Source organism: Tetranychus urticae, chromosome 3, assembly GCF_039701765.1.
Source record: "Tetranychus urticae isolate SD_2017Ah chromosome 3, NJAU_TeUrti_SD_1.0, whole genome shotgun sequence".
Lineage (NCBI taxonomy): Eukaryota > Metazoa > Arthropoda > Arachnida > Trombidiformes > Tetranychidae > Tetranychus > Tetranychus urticae.
Genome location: NC_142960.1, coordinates 974,560 through 995,534, shown reverse-complemented (window position 1 = coordinate 995,534; position 20,975 = coordinate 974,560). Strand labels below are relative to the sequence as shown.

At 32.0% G+C, this 20,975-nt stretch overlaps 7 protein-coding genes and 4 long non-coding RNA genes across 12 annotated transcripts; 4 read left to right on the top strand and 7 right to left on the bottom strand.

Annotated features, from left to right (window-relative positions):
* Positions 1 to 302: 302 nt before the first annotated feature.
* On the bottom strand, positions 303 to 1,379 carry LOC107369041 (uncharacterized). The gene is made up of 2 exons (XM_015936958.3): positions 1,242 to 1,379; positions 303 to 1,162 (listed from the first exon to the last, which is right to left on the bottom strand). Exons 1-2 carry the CDS (start codon positions 1,285 to 1,287, stop codon positions 396 to 398), a joined length of 813 nt encoding a protein of 270 aa, XP_015792444.2. The 5' UTR covers positions 1,288 to 1,379; the 3' UTR covers positions 303 to 395.
* A 3,043-nt stretch (positions 1,380 to 4,422) lies between these two features.
* Positions 4,423 to 5,502, bottom strand: LOC149093126 (uncharacterized). The gene is made up of 2 exons (XM_089268930.1): positions 5,355 to 5,502; positions 4,423 to 5,282 (listed from the first exon to the last, which is right to left on the bottom strand). Exons 1-2 carry the CDS (start codon positions 5,398 to 5,400, stop codon positions 4,513 to 4,515), a joined length of 816 nt encoding a protein of 271 aa, XP_089125056.1. The 5' UTR covers positions 5,401 to 5,502; the 3' UTR covers positions 4,423 to 4,512.
* Positions 5,503 to 6,221: 719 nt separating this feature from the next.
* On the bottom strand, positions 6,222 to 7,254 carry LOC149093125 (uncharacterized). The gene is made up of 2 exons (XM_089268932.1): positions 7,094 to 7,254; positions 6,222 to 7,025 (listed from the first exon to the last, which is right to left on the bottom strand). The coding sequence occupies exons 1-2, from the start codon at positions 7,164 to 7,166 to the stop codon at positions 6,322 to 6,324; spliced, it is 777 nt and encodes a 258-aa protein (XP_089125058.1). The 5' UTR covers positions 7,167 to 7,254; the 3' UTR covers positions 6,222 to 6,321.
* Positions 7,255 to 7,656: 402 nt separating this feature from the next.
* On the top strand, positions 7,657 to 8,509 carry LOC107369056 (uncharacterized). Its single transcript, XR_001570250.3, has 2 exons — positions 7,657 to 8,236; positions 8,295 to 8,509. It is a non-coding gene; the product is annotated as an uncharacterized LOC107369056 (long non-coding RNA).
* Positions 8,510 to 9,629: 1,120 nt separating this feature from the next.
* LOC107369225 (uncharacterized) lies at positions 9,630 to 10,068 on the top strand. The gene is made up of 2 exons (XR_001570274.3): positions 9,630 to 9,783; positions 9,849 to 10,068. It is a non-coding gene; the product is annotated as an uncharacterized LOC107369225 (long non-coding RNA).
* A 176-nt stretch (positions 10,069 to 10,244) lies between these two features.
* LOC107369224 (uncharacterized) lies at positions 10,245 to 11,351 on the bottom strand. Its single transcript, XM_015937156.3, has 2 exons — positions 11,246 to 11,351; positions 10,245 to 11,174 (listed from the first exon to the last, which is right to left on the bottom strand). The coding sequence occupies exons 1-2, from the start codon at positions 11,289 to 11,291 to the stop codon at positions 10,414 to 10,416; spliced, it is 807 nt and encodes a 268-aa protein (XP_015792642.2). The 5' UTR covers positions 11,292 to 11,351; the 3' UTR covers positions 10,245 to 10,413.
* A 1,020-nt stretch (positions 11,352 to 12,371) lies between these two features.
* On the top strand, positions 12,372 to 13,228 carry LOC107369194 (uncharacterized). The gene is made up of 3 exons (XR_001570266.3): positions 12,372 to 12,823; positions 12,880 to 12,961; positions 13,021 to 13,228. It is a non-coding gene; the product is annotated as an uncharacterized LOC107369194 (long non-coding RNA).
* Positions 13,229 to 13,438: 210 nt separating this feature from the next.
* LOC107369190 (uncharacterized) lies at positions 13,439 to 14,657 on the bottom strand. The gene is made up of 2 exons (XM_015937122.3): positions 14,497 to 14,657; positions 13,439 to 14,393 (listed from the first exon to the last, which is right to left on the bottom strand). The coding sequence occupies exons 1-2, from the start codon at positions 14,543 to 14,545 to the stop codon at positions 13,576 to 13,578; spliced, it is 867 nt and encodes a 288-aa protein (XP_015792608.2). The 5' UTR covers positions 14,546 to 14,657; the 3' UTR covers positions 13,439 to 13,575.
* Positions 14,658 to 15,796: 1,139 nt separating this feature from the next.
* Positions 15,797 to 17,539, bottom strand: LOC107369189 (uncharacterized). 2 transcript variants are annotated; one of them, XM_089268922.1, is made up of 3 exons: positions 17,191 to 17,539; positions 16,820 to 17,110; positions 15,797 to 16,746 (listed from the first exon to the last, which is right to left on the bottom strand). In XM_089268922.1, exons 1-3 carry the CDS (start codon positions 17,525 to 17,527, stop codon positions 15,866 to 15,868), a joined length of 1,509 nt encoding a protein of 502 aa, XP_089125048.1. In that variant the 5' UTR covers positions 17,528 to 17,539; the 3' UTR covers positions 15,797 to 15,865. The 2 variants fall into 2 exon arrangements, with proteins under 2 accessions (XP_089125048.1, XP_089125049.1); XM_089268923.1 differs by having other exon boundaries at positions 15,797 to 16,743.
* A 981-nt stretch (positions 17,540 to 18,520) lies between these two features.
* Positions 18,521 to 19,594, bottom strand: LOC107369191 (uncharacterized). Its single transcript, XM_015937123.3, has 2 exons — positions 19,433 to 19,594; positions 18,521 to 19,351 (listed from the first exon to the last, which is right to left on the bottom strand). Exons 1-2 carry the CDS (start codon positions 19,479 to 19,481, stop codon positions 18,612 to 18,614), a joined length of 789 nt encoding a protein of 262 aa, XP_015792609.2. The 5' UTR covers positions 19,482 to 19,594; the 3' UTR covers positions 18,521 to 18,611.
* A 789-nt stretch (positions 19,595 to 20,383) lies between these two features.
* Positions 20,384 to 20,932, top strand: LOC107369192 (uncharacterized). Its single transcript, XR_001570265.3, has 2 exons — positions 20,384 to 20,642; positions 20,708 to 20,932. It is a non-coding gene; the product is annotated as an uncharacterized LOC107369192 (long non-coding RNA).
* The last annotated feature ends 43 nt before the right edge of the window (positions 20,933 to 20,975 follow it).

Below are 20,975 nucleotides of genomic sequence, written 5' to 3'. Positions count from 1 at the left end.
GTCAAACCAAAGATTGAATTTTATATGATTTATTTATAAATCAATTCAAACCCTAATAATATTTTAATGAAATTCGAGCCCGAAGAAATTTTAACTGTTGATTTCAACTACTTGAGCAAAAATCTATGCTAAAATCTAATCTATCTTTAACTAATTGATTTGGTGATTTTCATGAGAAACTGCAGCGAATGAATTTGATTGCATACGGCATTGCATTTCACCAGAATCTAACCTTCTATTCAATATCTGCATCAATGCAATTGTAATCATGCAAAACATGAAATTAAATTGAATCCACTAAATTGAAAAAAAGTTGTTTTATTTAATCATTTTAAATATAATGATCCTTAGTAAATTATTAATCAATAAAAATTATAACTGTTGAGCTATTTCCACTATTGATCATTTTTGACTTCAACTCGAGGTTTGACTTCTGGTGTGACTGGTTCAAGTGAAGCTGATGGCGCACTTTGAGTCGCGAGATTATCAAATTGAGGATAAAAAAGGTCCACAATGTTTTTCAACTGTCGCAGAACAGACTCAATTTGAGGCGCACGAATATCAGAGATGCCGGTTTGACTTCCATAGGGATCACGTCGAATCGTTGGTGCGGTATATTTAAAGTTAACTAAAGGATTTAGTTTATGTTTAGCTAGCGAGGCAGCAAATTTCTGAAGCTCATTATATTTTTCATTCGATTCCTTCTCTTCAATGTCTTGGAGATAAACGTTTATAAGATCATTTGTATTCTTGATAAGATCATCATTGGACATAACATTGATCTGTTTCAGCAAGTCGTCTGGAGTTGAGTTGCCTTTTGCCTCTTCGAATCCCAACTCAGTTGGAAACATTTCATTGTTCAAAATGTATTGTTCAATTAAAAACTTAACTCGTTCAGTTCCATTGAAGTTAAAATAATCTGTTTTTTGCAATGAAGTTATTTGCTTGTCCAACGCTTCAAGACTTTTTACTTTCAAAATGAACAAGTTTCGTTGATTTTCACTCAAATTTTCCAACGAATTCTTGATGTCTTCAACCATTTCAGCAGTATTTTCTATTCTTGAATGTAAAAACGAAGCGACCAATGGAGCACTGTAACTATTAGCAATTTGTCGAAGTAAAACGCCATCTTCTAATGTAACTGGGTTGGCTAAGAATTGATCTGAAACACCAGAAATTACATGTATTAAGTTTTCGACTCACGGAAATTTTTACGCCATTAAATTAAGGATAATACTTACTTTGTAAACAAATGAGTATAAAGCAATTGATCCAAATTAATTTCATGTTTAGTTGGATTGATGTCGAGTTTACTTTTGTCAATTAAATATTAAATGAACTGGCATAAAACAATGAGAATGATGCTGATTCGATGTCTGAGGAAAGATTAACAGTAATAGCAAATTGACTAACATTAAATATAACAACTTCAAGTGTTCAGTGAATTCAGTTAGACTCGAGAGTCTCGAGTCGAGACAATACAAAAGAGAACAATAAACAATAGAGAATTTCGATTCTTATTTCGATCAAACACCGATCAAACATCATCTGAACATCATGTATTTTCAGTCCCATGCAACGCTTTCGTGGTTAACACATGAAGATTTAAGATTACCGAATTGACAATAACTAACGCCAAAACTGTCTCAACATTTGTTGGGGATTGTCAATTAGCAGAAAGAAATGTTTAAATTATAATCGATTTTTTATAAATCAATTGGTTCGAGCTTATTATTTGGTGTTCCAAATCTCAAGAAATGCATTTAAGATCAATGCTGATAGAATTGACCCTTCAAGTCGATCAATTGAATACTGAATGCCAAAAGCAACTATTTATAAATGAAATAAATGGCTAATTCCCGACATTGCAACGTGAAACTAAGGATGTGCACAGATGTGGGAAAACGTTAGTTGTTTTCATGACTGTATTAGAGTGTTCAATGGCATAAACGATTTTAATGTTTTTAATGAAATAAGTGGATAACTCCAGACATTGAAACTAAAGATGTTCACAGATATGAGAAAAGTTCATCTTTGGTAACTCAACATCTATTGAATTTAAGATTGAATAATTCAAATAATTCTGTATCATAATATTAGTCGAAGTACATCGCTCGTTTTCAATGGAAGATCTTCCAACAAAGCATCAGGAATAACTGCAACCTTAATTGCTCCATAAGAACCAAACTCAATTGGATACATTTCGTTTTGCATGATGAATTGTTTAATACAATTCCTTACTTTTTCTGTTCTATTGAAATAAAAGTAATCAGCCTTTTCCAAAGCGGTTAACTGTTCGTCCAATAATTCAAGCGTCTTTCCAGCCAAATCAAAGACATCAACTTTCGATTAATCCAAATGTTTGGAACCTTTTCCATTGCGGGTAATGTAACCAATGTTTTGATCAAGCTGTAAAGAAAAGACGTGTTAAAATTCATCATGTCATTGAATACTTTTCAAATATTGAGAAAACTATCAATAATGAATTGATTGGCAATAAAGAATAAACAAAGTAAAGCACAAAGTTGAGGAAGTGGAATTGGTTGCTTCATAACAGAAAGACGAGACTTTATACTGTGCGTTTACTTTATCCTTGACGGTCGTTTGTGCTCATAACTTTTGTACCAGGGGTCAGATCTGGATTAAATTTAGTCAGTATAATTCCTGCAATTGGAGAACCATAAATCCAGAGTCTCAAGGACATTCAAGGTCATTCAATTATTTGACCTCCCATTGACTTTTGGATGTACATTTCTGGAAGTTCAAACTTTTTCGCATCGTTTGATGTTTTTTATATGTTGATAACTCATGTGAGTAAAAAGATATGAGTGTTTATGTACCGTTCAGTTAATGAATGCTTTTTGGTACAAATTCGCTTATCTTCCCAATCATATGATACATCAACATATAAAAAACATCAAACGATGTGAAAAAGTTTGAACTTCCAGAAATGTACATCCAAAAGTCAATTAGAGGTCAAATATCTGAATGACCTTGAATGTCCTTGAGACTCTGGATTTATGGTTCTCCAATTGCAGGAATTATACTGACTGAATGTAATCCAGATCTGACCTCTGGTACAAAAGTTATGAGCACAAACAACCGTCAAGTATAATATAAACGCCCATTATTTTAGTGAAAAAGCTTTGGCACTTCAAGAGGGTTCAATATTACAAGCCGCTGTATTAAGTCAAAAATCTTCCGCGCCGATGCATAAAACCCTTGACCAACAAGAAATTTTGACTGAATTAGTTTATCCTCGTGGACCATTTTGGTTAATTTTGTTGGATCCAATTTTAATCAATAAAAGAAATGAGCATCTAAAGTCTTTAAACTACGTAGGAAAGAGAATCCCTGTTAAAAGTATCAAGCAAGGAGCTCATGTAATTTTTGAAGATCATAGTTTTGGACCCAAGTTCAAGAGAGGCGTTATAACAAGACATGGCAAAAAAGTTGGAGAGTTGACTGTATCATTTTTAAATTTCGGCGTAACTCTTAGCATATCTCCTTGTGATATATACGAGATACCTTCTTCAACGGATGGCCAAGAGCAAACTTATTTTACCGGTCAGCTGATGAGTAAAACCAATCTCAAATTTCCCATTCACAAAAATTTGCAGAGTAAATGCTGAAAGCACTATAAATGGAAAAGTATGTTGCCAGTCAATAGAATGGTAAAGTGTACCACTGTAAATCTGACACAGGTACAAGATTTTATTATTACCCATTTTGTATAGCTGTAAATCATAGATTAATTAAGTGCTCTACATACAGTGAAGCCGAGCGCAATATTTTGAGAACTTATTCAGAAGAATAACATAGTTTTCTTATGTAATACAATTGATAAATCAATTCATAAAGCAAGACGCTATTTTTCAATTTCTAACAATTTCATTTCCATGTCTTTTCGTGTTATTCATTAATTAACTCATTATTGTTCTTCTAATCCTTTTCCTTGTTTTACAATCATCTAACAACAATACTCAAAACTGCAGCAACAATTGATATTGCTGGCCAACAATTTTAAAGGATAATAATTACAATTGTAATCTAACAACTAACTTACACTTCTACATGTCTAATCAAAGATTGCATGATTATATGACTTGTTTAAAAAGCAATTTAAACCCCCTGATAATATTTTAATTGAAAAAATCGAATCAGAAGAAATCTTAACTGATGATTCAACTGCTGCCAAAATCTATGCTAAGATCTAAGCTATCTTTAACTAATTGAATTTTTGGTTTTTCTAAGGATTCCCAGCGTTAACACCTTAACATTATCGGATCGACTGAATGCATTTGACTGCATTCAAAATTAAACCAGAATTTATCCTTTTTATATAGGAGTATTCAATATCTGCATCAGTGTATTTATAATCATTGCAATCATGCAAAACATGTATTTGAATAGAATCTATGCAATTGAAAAAATTAATTTTATTTAATTATTTGAAATACTATCATCCTTAGTGAACCATTAATCATTGAATATTAAAACTTTTAACTCTTTCTACTGTGGCTTCTGTGTGACCTCAATTGAGTCTCTGACTTTGGCAACAACTGGTTCCAGTGGAGCTGGTGGAGCACTTTGAGTGGCCAGATTTTCAAATTGTGGATAAAAAAGATCGATGATGTTTTTGAACTGGTGCAAAACAGACTCAATCTGAGAGGCTCGATTATCAATGATGCCAGTTTGCTGTCCAGAACGATTTTTTTGGATTACAGGATCGGTATATTTGAAGTTAACTAAGGTCTTGAGTTTGTTTTTAGTTAGCGAAGCAGCAAATCTTTGAAGTTCATTATTTTTTTCATTCGATTCCTTCTCCTCAATATTTTGGAGATAAACGTTTAGAAGATCATTTGTATTCTTGATAAGATCATCATTTGACATAACATTGACCTGTTTCAGCAAATCGTCTGGAGTTGATTGAAATTTCGTCTCTTCGAATCCCAATTCAGTTGGAAACATTTCATTGTTCAAAATGTATTGTTCAATCAAATACTTGATTCTTTCAGTGCCATTGAAGGTGAAATAATCTGTTTTTTGCAATGAAGTTATTTGTTTGTCCAACGCTTCAAGACTTTTTACTTTCAAAATGAACAATTTTTTTTGATTTTCACTCAAATTTTCAAGAGAGTTCTTAATGTCTTCAACCATTTCAGCAGTATTTTCTATTCTTGAATGTAAAAACGAAGCAACCAATGGAGCACTATAGCTATCAGCAATTTGTCGAAGTAAAACGCCATCTTCTAATGGAACTGGTTTGGCTAAGAATTGATCTGAAATACCAGGAAATATTGAGTTTTTGGTTCCAAAAATTGGTATTACATTGAGTTAAGGATTATACTTACTTTGTAAACAAATGAGTATAAAGCAATTAAACAAAATCAATTTCATGTTTGGTGTGTTGATGTCGAGTTTACTTTTTTACCATCAAATATCAAAGACGATTGATTGAACTTGCACAAAACTCCACGAATAGTGTTGATTTGCGGTCTGAGGAAATATTAACAGTAATAAAAACTTGATTAACATTAAAAATAACAACTTCAAGTGTTTTGAATGCAGTTAGACTCGAGACAAACAATAGAGAACAATGAACAATAGAGAATTTCGATCTTTACTTCGATATATCCTCTAAACATCATTTATCTTTAGTCCCATGCAACACTTTCATGGTTAACACATGTTGATATACGTTTTTCAACCCCTTTGTTGAATTGGTAATAAATAACGCCAAAACTATCTCAACATTTGTTTGGGATTGTCAATCAGCGAAAAGAAATATTTAAATTTTAAAGATTTTTAATATAATAAACCACTTGATTCTAGTTTATTTCCTGGTGTCTTAAACTAAAGAAACGCATTTTACGATAAATACTGATAAAATCGAACTGAAATCGATCGAAATTTCCATAACTGGATGTTGTTAAAGTGATCAATGAAGAATGTATCAGACTAATAATGAATAATAGAAGATATTTTAGGGCATCAAGACATTTAGACAAGAAATACAGTTTTTCCTTCAGATATATTTGGTAACTCAACATCTATTGAATCTTCAATTAAATAATTTGGAACAAAAAAGAGCTGAGTTTTCTTAATTACATGAAAACTTATTTTATTTTATTCAATTAAATTGTTTTTTCATTGCAAAGTAACGAAAGACGTGAAAAATAATCTTGATGCAGAAAACGATTTCCCTTCACCATCAATCTTTTTGTTACAGTGAGATTTTGTTTTCAATTGCATTGTATCGCAGTCGCAGGTATCAATGAGTAAGATGGGTCCTCTTGTCTTTCGTTGGCTGAATTTCCCTCATTTTGAAAGTTTTGGTAACTTTGGATCAGCCAAATAGTTAAACTGGGCATAAAAGAAGTCAACAATGGTCTTTACTTTTCTAAGCACTGTACCAAGTGCAATTTTACGAGGATCTTTAGCATTATCGTAAGCGTATTTATTAGATGGTGGATACTTGTAATTGCTTAATAGCTTTAGCTCTCGTTTAGCCAAGAAAGCAGCCAGTTTCTGCATTCGATTGCTACCAAAACTTCGCTCTTTTTCATCGATATCGGTCAAGTATGTTTGTATCATAGTATTAGTCGAACTGATCAATACATCGCTCGTTTTCAATAGGAGATCTCCCAACAAAGCATCAGGAGTAACAGCAACCTTAACTGCTCCATATGAGCCAAACTCAATTGGATACATTTCGTTTTGCATGATGAATTGTTCAATGAAATACTTTACTTTCTCAGTTCCATTGAAATCAAAGTAATCAGCCTTTTCCAGAGCAGTTAACTGCTCATCCAACAGTTGCAGTGTCTTTTCAGCCAAATCAAAGACATCAACTTTAGATTGATCCAAATCTTTAAGAGAGTTTCTAATCTTGGAAATCATTTCTTCATTTTTCTGGATCCTTGAATGTAGGAATGAGACAACCAGTGGAGCACTGTATTGGCCAGCAATTCGTTGCAGTAACTTGGCCTCTTCCAATGGCGCAGATCGACTTAATGGCAAACCTTTAAGATCAGACAAAAACAATTATTTAATGTTAGCGCAAGTCTTTTAATTAAGAAAAAATCCTTACCTAAAATGAACGCCATCACCATAAAGGGTAATTCAATCGTGGATTTGCATACTAATGATTTTAAACCAGTCATTTTAATTGCAATAGAAAATCGTTCACAGTGTTTGTAACTGTTTATGAATAATAAATCTAATTAATAACTAATTTGCTTTGATTGTATATGTATATATAATATGGAAATAACATTGCGAATAAGATAAAAAACTAATATCAAACAATAGCTAATTGTTCGAAGTTTGCATATCGTTAAATTGAGACCACAAGATTGAATCTACATTTTTGATTTACAATAACAAAGATCATTTGATCAACGAACCAATTCTTATATGAGCTATTTATAACGCAGTACAAACATCCTAATGATTACTCCAAAAAAACATGGAATCTATAGGGATTTTCAGCTGTTGATTCCAACTAATACTGTGACCAAAATCTAAGCTTCTTCATGCTGCTTATGCTTAAATCAGATACAATGATAGTTATCCATTTGTTTTTAGAACTGGTCTAAACTTTAATAAACTTTCAATAGCAATAGTAAACAATGATTGAACATGTTGATCAGCCTTTTGAACTCCAAACTGATTGAATGATTTCAATCAACAATAAGCCCAAATTAATGGTGTTTACGATAAATTAACGATGCTTTTGTAGATCTCAATCGTTTTATCATGAAGTTATGTTTTGAATTACAACAAAAACAAGTTAATTGTTTGTCTCTGTTGACTTGAAGGGTTAATTATACTTTTATAAAAACATCCTGAAGTCAGATGATTAACACGAGTTTCGTTTACAAGTCAAAGTCCAATAACTTTACACTGGCTTAACTAAATCAATTAATTCTATTTTTGGAAAATTTTCGATTGTAAAGAATCATATTTGTGTTTGTTTATCCACATCAAAACATTGTACACTCACGTACATCACCCAAAAGCACTAGATATCATTTCCTATTTAAAGACAGGTCTGAACCAAACTTTGTATCATACATCGATAGACTTCAAATCAACAACAGTTAAAATTTGATTCTTTGTTCTGCTTAATTCAATCATTGTTTAACTTGGTACTTAATTATAATGGATCCTTCAAACAGAACCAACCAGTGCAACCCAACACACACCCCAAGTGGCCCAGGCCATAATGCAGGTAAGCCAACTTAACATTATTACCATTTTTGTTTTTTAATGATTAACTTCAATTTCAGGCTACCAAGGGATGGGAACCAAAACTGATATGGGCAATCATGCAAACCAAATGAACCCCAACAATCCTGCTTATGCTAGTAGTCGAGATGGAAACAAAAAAGGACCATGAGCTTATTCGAAGATACAACGAGCGATTTTTTTCTTATGCATTTTCTTTAAAGCTTTACATCTATTGAGTCTTTACAAAATAAAATTGAACCTAAATTGAAAATAATTTGTTTGATTTCATTATTTTATTCTGTTTCCTCATTACATCATTACGCTAATTATTGAAACACCAGAAGATGATCTTTACTTGCATCTTCAGAACTAACTCTCGTAACTTTTACAAAATATAACTTAGTTTTAAGTTGCTCGTAACTCTGCTCAAATTAGGATCCAGTTATGAGTTTGCGGGAAGTTTGCAATTCTTTATAACTTTGATGAGAAAAAATAAAGCTAATTATCTTCTAAACCAGAATAAGATCATTTAAGCCCAAGCAACTTCGATTACGGTTCAATCTTGTTGTTGCACAAACAAGTCAACGAGAAGAAAGAAGATTGATTGAACTGAAAATGATACGAGATACGAATAACAGAAGGGTTTCGAGTTTTAAAACAGAGAGATTTAACATTATTGCATCAATATAAATAAAACATATCATGAAGATTAATCTTAAATCGCTCGGAATCATATCAAATTAGAAACGCATATTACATGATCTCCAATTATTATATTATTGGGTCACCAAGAATAAAAATCTAGTTAACTTTAATGAGATGAAATGCGAGCTAATTTGCTTATCAACCAGAAATGGACAATAGAACAGGCTACTCTGTTTGTACTGGCTTTTCTTGACTTCGATTGATGTAGAAGAAGTTTTTATCCAGATCGCTTATAATAACAATAGAAATAAATGATTCATTAGCAAGTGCTTTCCAGGCAATCAGCTATTGATCTCTCCAAACTGATTGAATGGTTTCAATCAACAACAATTAACCACGATTAATGGATATCTAACGATGTTTTATTATATATATTGAATAACGAAAACAAGTAATTTAATTCGTTTGTTGACTTGAAGAAAGGATTAGTTATATTTTCATCAACAACATCTGGAGTTCATGAGACAAACACGAGTTTCGTCTACGAGGCAAAGTCTAATAACTTCTCAGCAGCTCAACTAAATCAATTAATTCTATTCTCGGAAAAGCTTCATCATAAAGTATCATATTTATGTTAATTTACATCATTTTAACCATTAGATATCATTTTCAATCAACTCCCAATGAATGAGCATAAAGCAAGCTTCCTATTTAAAGTCAAATCTAAACCATTCATTGTATCATACATCGACAACTTCACTTGAGAAACAGTTAAAAGTTTATTTCTTTATTTTGTTGCATTCAATCACCGTTGAACCTACTAACTGAATAAAATGGATCGTGGAAACCGATCAAACCAATGTAATCCCTCTCATACCCCAAGTGGCCCAGGCCACAATGCAGGTGAGTAAACATGACATTATTACTATTTGTTGTCATTCAATCATTAACCAATAATTAAATGCCAGGTTACGCTGGGACTGGAACCAAGAGTGATCTTGGAAACCATGCAAACCAGGGTAATCCAAACAATCCAGCTTTTCACAGCAGCCGAGGTGGTAACAAGAAATGAACACGATCATCAGCTTATCCCAAGATTCATAAAGTGGTTAATTTGTTTCTTAACTATTTCTTTAAAGCTTGACATTTTTGAATCTTATTGAATAAAATAACTTTGAGTTTTTTAAATTGAAAGCATTTTGCTTTGTTTTATTATTTTCTATTATTTCTCTCATTAAATCATTTTTTGATTATTGAAATATCATAAGACTATTTTTACTTGCATCCTTAGCGTCAACTTTCGCGTCTTCTTAAAATATGATTCTTTGTTAAAAATTACTCGATAATGAAATAAATGCAAGTAATGACGATTTTCCACCAAATTTAATTGAGCTTACATAACTTTGAAACTGAATTAACCAGAAAACCTTCAGGTTTTTGCTCATCAAACAGAATAAGATCACTTAAGTTTCAGTAGATTAGCTGTTAATCGGAATAAAATCAATCAATAAATGAGCAAAAAAAGACTGGCATCTAAATATATCTTTCTCCAGAGGGATAACTTTTGACTTTTATGGGACGTTCCCATGAAGATGATTGCACTCTTCGAGTTTTGAGATTTTCAAATTGAGAATAGAAATAATCCAAAAAGATTTTTAACTGACTCAAAACAGATTCGATTTGAGGTCCACGGTAATCGCGAGTCTCCAAATAATGTCCGTCATGATCCAGTGTGTCCGTTGGCCAAGAATATTGAAAGTTGACCAAGGGCTCTAGTTGACGTTTAGTTAACGAAGCAAACAGTCTTTGAAGTTCATTATATTTTTCATTCGATTCCTTCTCTTCAATGTCTTTCAAATAAACGTTAACAAGATCATTTGTTTCTCTGATGAGATTATCGTTGGACACCATACCTAGCTTTTTGAGCAAATCATCTGGAGTTACCTTGAATTGCGTCTTGTCGGGTCCGAACTCAATTGGAATCATTACATTATTCAACATGTATTGTTCAATCAACTTCTTAACTTGTTCGGTTCCATCTGATTGAAAATAATCTGTCTTTTGCAATGAAGTTAACTGTTTGTCCAAAGCTTCAAGACTTTTTAGCTTCAATGTTAGCAAATTCTGGTGACTTTCACTTAAATTTTCCACGGAATTCTTGATGTCTTCAACACTTTTAATCGCAATTTGTAATCTTAAATGCAAAAACGACGCAACCAATGGAGCAGTGTAGCCATTAGCAAGTTGTCGAAGTAAAAAACCATCTTCTAATGGAGCTGATCTGGTTAATGGACCTGAAACACAAGAAAACATCAATTATTTGCTTTTTAAAACTCTGAATCATTATTTTAAGGATGATACTTACTAATTAAACAAATTAGAAGAAAACAATTTAATAAAATCCTGTTCATGTTTCTTTTGGATTTAATTACAAATTAATAGTTTGAGTAATAGATTCAATGCAAGAACAAGTTCAAATGATGTATTCAAAAAAATTGATGTCTTTAATAAAAGTAACAATTTCAAGTGCTTTTCGTCAAGTAAGATTTAAAGATCAAAAATAATTTAACAGTAAGCATAATAAATGCTTGTTATTTCATTTTAGTACAACTTTATTTTCAAAACAAAATATCATTTTATTGGAATGAAAAACGCTCATGAAATCGTTTTGTTCATTCAATGTTCAGCTCTAGCAAATAATTTTAAGTGATTTAAGTTTTGGAGAAATAATCATTCAAATAAACCTAGAAAACCTTAAAATCAGTCCATTTGAACCGTTCCATAAGAGTAACAAGTCGAGCAATATTGATACAATCGAAACACTTCATGTCAATTGATTAAATGCTGACGAGTGGCAAAAAACAATCAAATGAGTGAATCTTAACTTTTAACACTTATGCTAAAACTAAAGATGTGAAAAGTGGTGAGACTGTTTCGCATGAGAAAGCGTTTATTATGCTAAGATTATATTATGCTGACACGTTGATATATAAAGTAATCGAGACGTTTTTAACATGTAAACAATTTTGGAATAATCGTTGATTACATTGAAAAATCAGAGAACATGGAAAATTGGTACTCTCTTCCTCATCATAATCTATTGCATCCCAAGATTTAATGCATTATTCGGCAACAATTTCGTACTTATATTGAGTGTTCAAAAGGTCCGAAATTGTCTTTACTTGTCGAACCTTTTCGATTGCAAGCGTACGATGATTGACTCTTGTTACAAAATAATTGGATGCATTGTTACATGATGTGATGGTAATTGCCTTTGCTGTAGTTGAAATCGGCTAAAAATCTTACAATTCGTTCGTTTACTTTTAGTTAAACCTTTAATAGCAATGGACAAAGTGAGATAACATGTAATTGATCAGCTTCTCGAACTCCAGACAGATTTAATGATTTCAGTGAACAACAAAGCCAATATTAATGCTCTTAACACTTAATTAACAACGTTTGCAAAAATCTTAGTCGTTTTATAACTCATGAAGTTATGAATTGTATCACAAAACAAGTAACTTAATTCCTTTGTTGACTTGAAGGAAAGGTTACTTATTATATATTTGAATCGCAACATCCTGAAGTCAGGAGATTAACACGAGCGCTTCGCCTTCGACACAAAGTCTGATAATTGCTTAGTGGATTAACCAAATCAGTTGATTCTATTTTAGGGAATTATATTTGTGTTTATCAACATCAAAACATTGAATTGAAACTCTCAATGAAAAAACATCTATGAATTTCCCTATTTAAAGATGATTCTGAGCCATTCACTGTATCATACATCGTCAACTTTACTTCAGAAACAGTTAAAGTTTATTTCTTTATTTTGTTGCATTCAATCATTGTTCAACTTGATATTCAAATATAATGGATCGAGGAAGCCAAACAAATCAGTGTAATATCACACATAGCCCAAGTGGCCCAGGCCGAAATGAGCGTGAGTAAACTTGACATAATTACTATTCGTTATCTGATTATTAACTTCAATTACAGGCTACGCAGGGACTGGATCCTTCAAACCAAACGAGCCAGTGCAACCCAACACACACCTAAAGTTTTCCAGGCCACAATGCTGGTGAGTAAACTTAACACTATTACTATTTGTTGTCATTTAATTAACAAATTCAATTATAGCCTGCCGAGGGACTGGAACCAAGAGTGATCTTGGTAACCATGCAAACCAAATGAATACAAACAATCCTGCTTATTCCAGCAGTCGAGCTGGCAATAAGAAGTGGCCATTTTCATAAACTTATTCCAAGATTGAAAAAATGTTTTAATTCATTTGCTTTATTGCTTAGCATCTTTTAATCTAATTAAATAAAATTAAAATTGGAAATGATTCGTTTCATTGCATTATTTCAGATTGTTTTTCTAAGTAAATCTCAAAACTGTTGAAATCGGTTTATTTGAGCACAAATATATTTTTGACCTTTACTTGAAATACTCTTACTTTTGCTTGATGAAATATATTGCTGGTCGTATCGTATGGTTTCGACTAATTTGCGACTTAAATTAAACCTTTAAACCTGAGTGACCGGGAGCAACTAAATGATTTTCAACTAAGTTTTTATTCATTGAACTTACATAACTTTAAAACTGACTTGCCTAGACTTTGCTAATCAAACAGAATAAGAATTTGTACAAAACACAAATCAATTAATAAATGAACAGAAATAAGTTTGCAAACTAAAACAATCTTTCGACGGATGAAAAGTGATCCCGTGGTGGCTTATTTATGACTTCGTCCGAAACACCAACTTTGGACGTAACTTTAACAGGTTCCAATGTAGATGATGATGCACTTTTGCTCGCGAGATTTTCAAATTGAGGATAAAAAAGATTCAAAATATTTTTTAACTGTCGCAAAACTGATTCGATTTGGGGCGCACGATTATCGGTAGTGCCATGAATATAATTTCCATAATCATCACGTGTTTCACGAGGTGTTGGCCTGGTATATTTAAAGTTAACTAAGGTCTTTAGTTTGTGCTTAGTGAGCGAAGCAGCCAATTTTTGAAGTTCATTAGATTTATTGTTTGATTCCTTCTCTTCAATATCTTGGAGATGATTATTTATAAGCTCATTTGTGTCCTTAATAAGATCATCATTTGACATAACATTGAGCTGCTTAAGCAAATCGTCTGGAGTTGAATTGAATTTCGTCTCTTCGAATCTCAACTCAGTTGGAAACATTTCATTGTTCAAAATGTATTGTTCAATTAAATACTTGATTCTTTCAGTTCCATTGAAGTTGAAATAATCTGTTTTTTGTAATGAAGTTAGTTGTTTGTCCAAAGCTTCAAGACTTTTTACTTTTAAAATGAACAAATTTCGTTGGTTTTCACTCAGATTTTCCAACGAATTCTTGATGTCTTCAATCATTTCAGCAGTATTTTGTATTCTTGAATGTAAAAAAGGTGCAACCAATGGAGCACTGTAACTATCAGCAATTTGTCGAAGTAAAACGCCATCTTCTAATGGGACTGGTTTGGTTAAGCATTGACCTGAAACAACAGAAAATATTAGTTTTTTTGTTTTTATTCGTGTTAAGTGTATGATATCTATTAGTTCAATATAAAATATTAAGTTAAATGTTGCTTTACTCACTTAATAAACTGAATGTTATGATAGTCACTAAAAAACGAAACGACGCCATATTTTTCAAAGTTGTAATTGTAACTGAAACACTATCGCATAAATTAACAATTTGGAACGAACAGAAACTTGGAATGAACTAGCTTACATATTTATACATAGAGTTTATCAAATGTGTCTGAAAGCCTTTCAGATGATAATCTTGTTGTGGAGTAGAAAGAAGTCGAAAAAGAGTTGAAACACAGGAATTCAATTAAAAGAACACTTAATTTCAAGATGAGATAATTTGTAAAAGCATTTCAGCTTATTGATCAATTCAGTTAATGAAATTTCAATATATAGTCAAGATATGTTAGGTTGATCTGAACATCATCGCAAGATTACTTGATCAATCTCTTTAAGTTTGCTCTTCTAATGTAAAATTTCCAATGCTCTTTTAAATAAGGTGCTTTGAATGGAACGCAAACTATAATTCGAAAGCATACGAAAAAACGAAAAAGAGAGTAATGTGAACTGACTTCTCTTTCGCATATCAGCCAGGAGAGACGCTTTTGCTTAAAGAATAAAATTTTTAGCTTGATTCAGTCGAAATATAATTTTATTCTTAGAAGATTACTTGTTCAATGTCTCTGAGTTTATCATCCAATGCTCAATTTAAATACTCTTTCCAATGATTTACTATTTGAAGAAATAAAAATTATAATTTGAAAGAGTCAATGAGAACAATCAAACAGAACAGAAGAAAATACGTTTTGACTCAATTTTTTTGAATTTTAATTTCTATTTGATCGAATAATTGCTCATGGGAAAGATACTTATCGAATATACAATAGATAATCAACTTAGACAGATTGATCAAGTTATCTTGCGATTTTGTCTGAACATAAAGAACTCACAATGATCTCTCGTCTGACCTAGCATTGTGCACAGCTTCTGAATTATTATACGAACCACAGTCAGAATTAATCAGCCTTTCGAACTCTACGAACATATTGAAAGATTTCAATTATTAATAAGTCACAATGAATGAAGATTTAAAGATCAATTTATAGCTTTTTATAGCTTGAATATCACCCGATATACTCGAGATAACCAATAGGTCATATAATATGACTCATATTCAATCTACTCAACTAATAATACTGAAATCTATGCCTTTACTGGAGTCAGATACAATGATCGGTTTGGTATCGATGTGAATAAAAATTTTGACTCATGTCACATATTTTCGCAACTCTTGCAACTTTTAAAAAATATGAAATACTTTTATAAATCAATTGATAATTAGATCAATTTTGGAGTGACTTAATGATTTTCAATTAAGTTTTCATTTATTGAGTTTACATTGCTTTAAAACTTTAACAAGAAAATTAAATGGATATCAATCAATAGACAAAGGCATCAAATAATTATCAGTGCCATTCGTGACTAAGGCTGTACCTTTGACTTTGGAAGTGACTGGTTCCAATGAAGATGATGGTGTCCTTTGAGTCGCCAGATTCTCAAATTGAGTATAAAAAAGGTCCAAAGTGTCTTTTAACTGATGCAAAACAAATTCAATTTGAGAGCCACGGTTATCAATGGTGCCGATAAACTGTCCATCATGACCCAGGTGGTCCGCTGGCCAATATTGAAGGTTGATCAAAGGCTCTAGTTTACGTTTAGTTAGGAAAGCAGCGAATCTTTGAAGTTCATTATATTTTTCATTTGATTCTTTCTCTTCAATATCTTGGAGATAAACTTTTATAAGATCCTTTGTATACTTGATAAGAATATCATTTGACGTAACATTGACCTGTTGTAGCAAATCGTCTAGAGTTGAATTGAATTTCACCTCTTTGAGTCCCGACTCAATTGGAAGTACTTCGTTGTTCACAATGTATTCTTCAATTAAATACTGAATTTGTTCGGTTCCATTGAAGTTAAAAGAATTCCTTTTTTTTAATGACGTTAGTTCTTTGTCCAAAGTTTCAAGACTTTTTACTTTCAAATTAAAGAAGCTTCGTTGATTTTGACTTAAATCTTTCAGCGAATTTTTGATGTCTCTGACATTTCGAATTGTCTTTTGGATTCTTGAATGTAAAAACGACGCAACCAATGGAGCACTGTAGTTATTAGCAATTCGTCGAAGTAAAACGGCATCTTTATAAGGACTCAATCTGCTAAATGGACCTGAAACACCATTAAATTGTGACAAACCTCTATATTGTGAATAATCTTCGACCCTTGAAGTTGTGTTTTCATCGGCACTGTCTCTTGCTGCTGTGTACAAGCGAAGAAATTCGTCAACAAAACGATAAAATAGATAAGAAAGTTATAAATGAATGCTACATACATCTAACTCTCAATTGTACGACTGCGTTTGATACTCTATAATCTTGGGGATTTTCAGCGACACATTGATAGGTTCCTTCATCTTCTTTACGGACTCCAGTAATGGATAGTTTACCATGACCATTGATACTTGTAATACGATAACGTGAATTATGTGAAGTGATAAAAGTGCTATTAAATTTCCAGCGGACAAGTGGAGTTGGAAATCCAAGAGCACGACAAGATAAAGACATATCTTCACCTTCGTTCAGGGATTGTAAACCAGATTGGGTATAAACAATCCTCGGAGGTGCTTGAAGAAAGAAAAGAAATAAAATTGAGTTCAATCAGTAACAATTAACGAAAAGATTGTGATTGAAAGTTAAAACATACAACATCGTGTCTCGTCTGATCCATCCTCGCAATCCGCTTCACCATCACAAAAATAGGTTTCAATAACACATTGGTTTCCATCAGCACAAAGATGTTGATTAACTGGACATGTTAAACTGGAAACAGTTTCAAGGTTTGACAGTACAATCAAAGAGATAACAATTAGTGAAATATTGAAATAGTTAGTAAAATCAGTAGAATGGCATTTCCTTCTTGATTTGGTTAAACATTTGGTGAACGAAGAGGATGAAGTTAATGCCAATTTAGATGAAAAAGGTGATGATAATGAGTATGATTTAGCATTATTATTACAATCTTTTGATTCTTTGGGAAACATCTTGCCTGTGTGAAGGTGAAAATTAAACTGATTAAACAATCAACTCAATGACCACAATCAAAAGTCAAAATTCCATATATGCTGCTTATGGGTTTCAAGATTATCTCAATTAAGATACCAAGAAGTGGCTTTTGACAGATTTTTCTTGTCAGATAATGATTTCTCGAGCGTCTTCAAGCCATCATCTTTTCTATCAATGAATGATAACCACAAAGATTGCAAGTAATCAATAACTTTATTCAATCTTACGGTGAAGAATGGGAAGAAATAGAGAAAAAAGTTTCAGTTATAATCTTAATCAATTATTACCTTTTCTTGAACAAAACTAGCATACAGCATCATGATTAACAACTTATCTTTAAAGAGGAAGGTATATTTTTGTTTTGATTTTGCTGCTGTTGATTCAATTGATACTTGTTATAGACTGAATTAGTAATTAATAAATAACCAATTAAATTCTATCGTAAATTGTTGATTTGCAGCATCAACATATTGCTAATTAAGTATTTTTTTAATGTATGAACACTATGTATACTAGGTATGACCGGTAAAGTTTAAGAATAATTTTTCAGAATTTAATTGCGTCAGTTAGAGTAGACTACCATTCACAATTTAACCAATAAAATAGAGATGCATTTCTCAAGCACATGTTGTACAAAACTAAATCAATTTTGATCAAGAATTGTCAAGTTATGGCCTTAAATGGACAAAGGCGTCGCAATATACTTTTGCCTTTCGTCAAAACGTCATCAACATATTTCACTATACACGTTATCGTTACCTAGTTGAACAAGGTCTACCAATATCGAAACTCTTGACGTCCATTAATTAAGTGCTGAGTTGCAAAAATCAATCAAATGAGCAAATCTTAACTTTTAGCTCTTGTACTGGAAACTAAAGATGTGAAAAGTGTTTAGACTGTTTCGCATGAAAAAGCGTTTATTATGCTAAGATTATACTAGATGTCTTGGATGAAAAATTTTGAAATCATCGTTAATTTGATTAAATCAGAGAGAATGTGAAGAATTGACTCTTTATTATAAGACAATCTTTTGAATTTCAAGTGTTAATGCATTATTCAGCATCATTTTCGTAGATACTCGTATTGAGCATAAAAAAGGTCCAAAATCTTTTTTAATTGTCGCAAAACCTTTTCAACTTCAAGTGTACGATGATCGATTCCGCTGCTAAAATAACGAGATGCATTGTTATAATATGAATATGAATCGTTTCCGAAATTGTTGTTATTGCGTTCGCTGTACTTGAAATCAGCTAAGAATTGAAGTCTGCTTTTAGTTACAGTAGCAACTAGCTTTTGCAGGTCATTGTTTTCAGAACTTGATTCTTTCTCTTCCATTACTTTTATGAAAACATCAATAAGCTGTCGAGTTTCAATGATCACTTGATCCGTGCCTTTGACTGACAAAAATTCCAACAAATCATCAGGAGTTGAATTGAATTTTTCAAATTCACTGGACTTCACTTTGATTGGATACCTAATTGGGTACAATTGGCTCAACATTGTAAATTGCTCAATGAAATATTCCACCTTTTCAGTTCCATCCAAATCAAAGTAACCAGCATATTGCAATCCCATCAATTGCTTATCCAAAGCCTCGAAACTTTTCTCTATCAAATTGTATGAATTGCGTTTCGATTGATCCAAATTTTCAGACAATTCACTAATAATTTTCTCGACCAATCGTTCATTGCTTTCAATCCTGGTATGTAGAAATGAAACGGCCATTGAAGCGCTGTATTGAGTAGCAATTCGTCGAAGTAACTTCTCTTCATCCAAAGGCGCAGACGATATTAGAAGCAAATCTGAAAAAGCAATTCATTTTGGGAAGTTTGAACATGTTTGAACACATAACATGAACATCAGCTAGATGTTGATTTACTCACGTAATAAACTAAATGTTATGATAGTCACTAAAAAACGCAACGACTCCATATTTTTAGAGTTGTAATTGTGGCTGGAACACTGTCATTTAAATGAAACAATTTGAAACAAACAGAAGAATGAACCAGATTTATATTTATACACTGAGCTAATCAAATGTTTCTGGCAGTAAATTCGAAGATAATCTTCGAATAGAAAAGTTGGATAAGAGTAAAACGCAAAATTGAAGAGACAATTAATTTCAAGATAAGCTATTGGTTTAAGTGAAATTTTCAATTGTAATTTGTTTGTTAATCTCAATTCGCAAAAGCATTTTTGCTTATTAATCAATTCAGTTTGAAAATCATGAAGTTTGCTCTTGATCAAGATACATTTGATAAAAGAAAAATTTCTTAAATTGAATTACAAAATTGATGGCGATTTTAGACACAAAACTCAATTATAACGTGTAATTTGGATCTACCAGAAGTTATAATTTTATGAATAGATAGTTGAGGTCATAATAATATGAATTCCAGTGTATCTCGGCAATGTCTGGCCTGGCATTGAAAACAGTTTCTGGTTTAACGGTTTAATTGGTCAAAGATGCAAGATTGCCTTAACCAATGCAACTGCCAATTTGACAGTTCAACAAAATTTTTATCTGTAAGTAATTAATCAGCCTTCCGAACTCTCGAAACTGATTGAATGGTTTCAATCAACAACAATCCACGATTAATGGATATTTAACGATGCTTTTATTTTTTAGAATCACAAAAACAAGTAATTTAATTTCTTTGTTGTCTTGAAAGAAGGGTTAATTATATTTGAATCAAAACATCCTAAAGTAAGGAGTTAAACACGAGTTTCGTCTACGAGTCAAAGTCTAATAACTTCTCAGTAGCTTAACTAAATCAATTAATTCTATTCATGGGAAAGTTTCACTGTAAAAGAATCATTTTTATGTTTATTTACATCATCCAAAACCATTGAACACCAATCTCAATCAACTCCTAATGAATGAGCATCGATCAACTTTCCTATTTAAAGTCAAACCTAAACCATTCATTGTATCATACATCGACAACTTCACTTCAAAAACAGTTAAAAGTTTATTTCTTTGTTTTGTTGCATTCAATCATTGTTAAAACTCCTAATTGAATATGGACCGTGATAACCGCACTAACCAATGCAATCCATCGCATAACCCAAGTGGCCCAGGTCACAATGCAGGTAAGCCAACTTAACATTATTACTATTTGTTGTCATTCAATTATTAACTAATAATTAAATTTTAGGTTACGCTGGGACTGGAACCAAGAGTGATCTTGGAAACCATGCAAACCAGGGTAATCCAAACAATCCGGCTTACCACAGCAGCCGAGGTGGCGGCAAGAAGTGAACACGATCATCTTATTTCAAGATTCATGAAGTGGTTAATTTGTTTCTTATTCATTTTCTTAAAAGCTTGACATCTATTGAATCTTACTAAATAAAATAACATTGTGTTTTTTAAATTTAAATCAATTTGTTTTATTTCATTATTACAGCACAGATCCTTGAAAT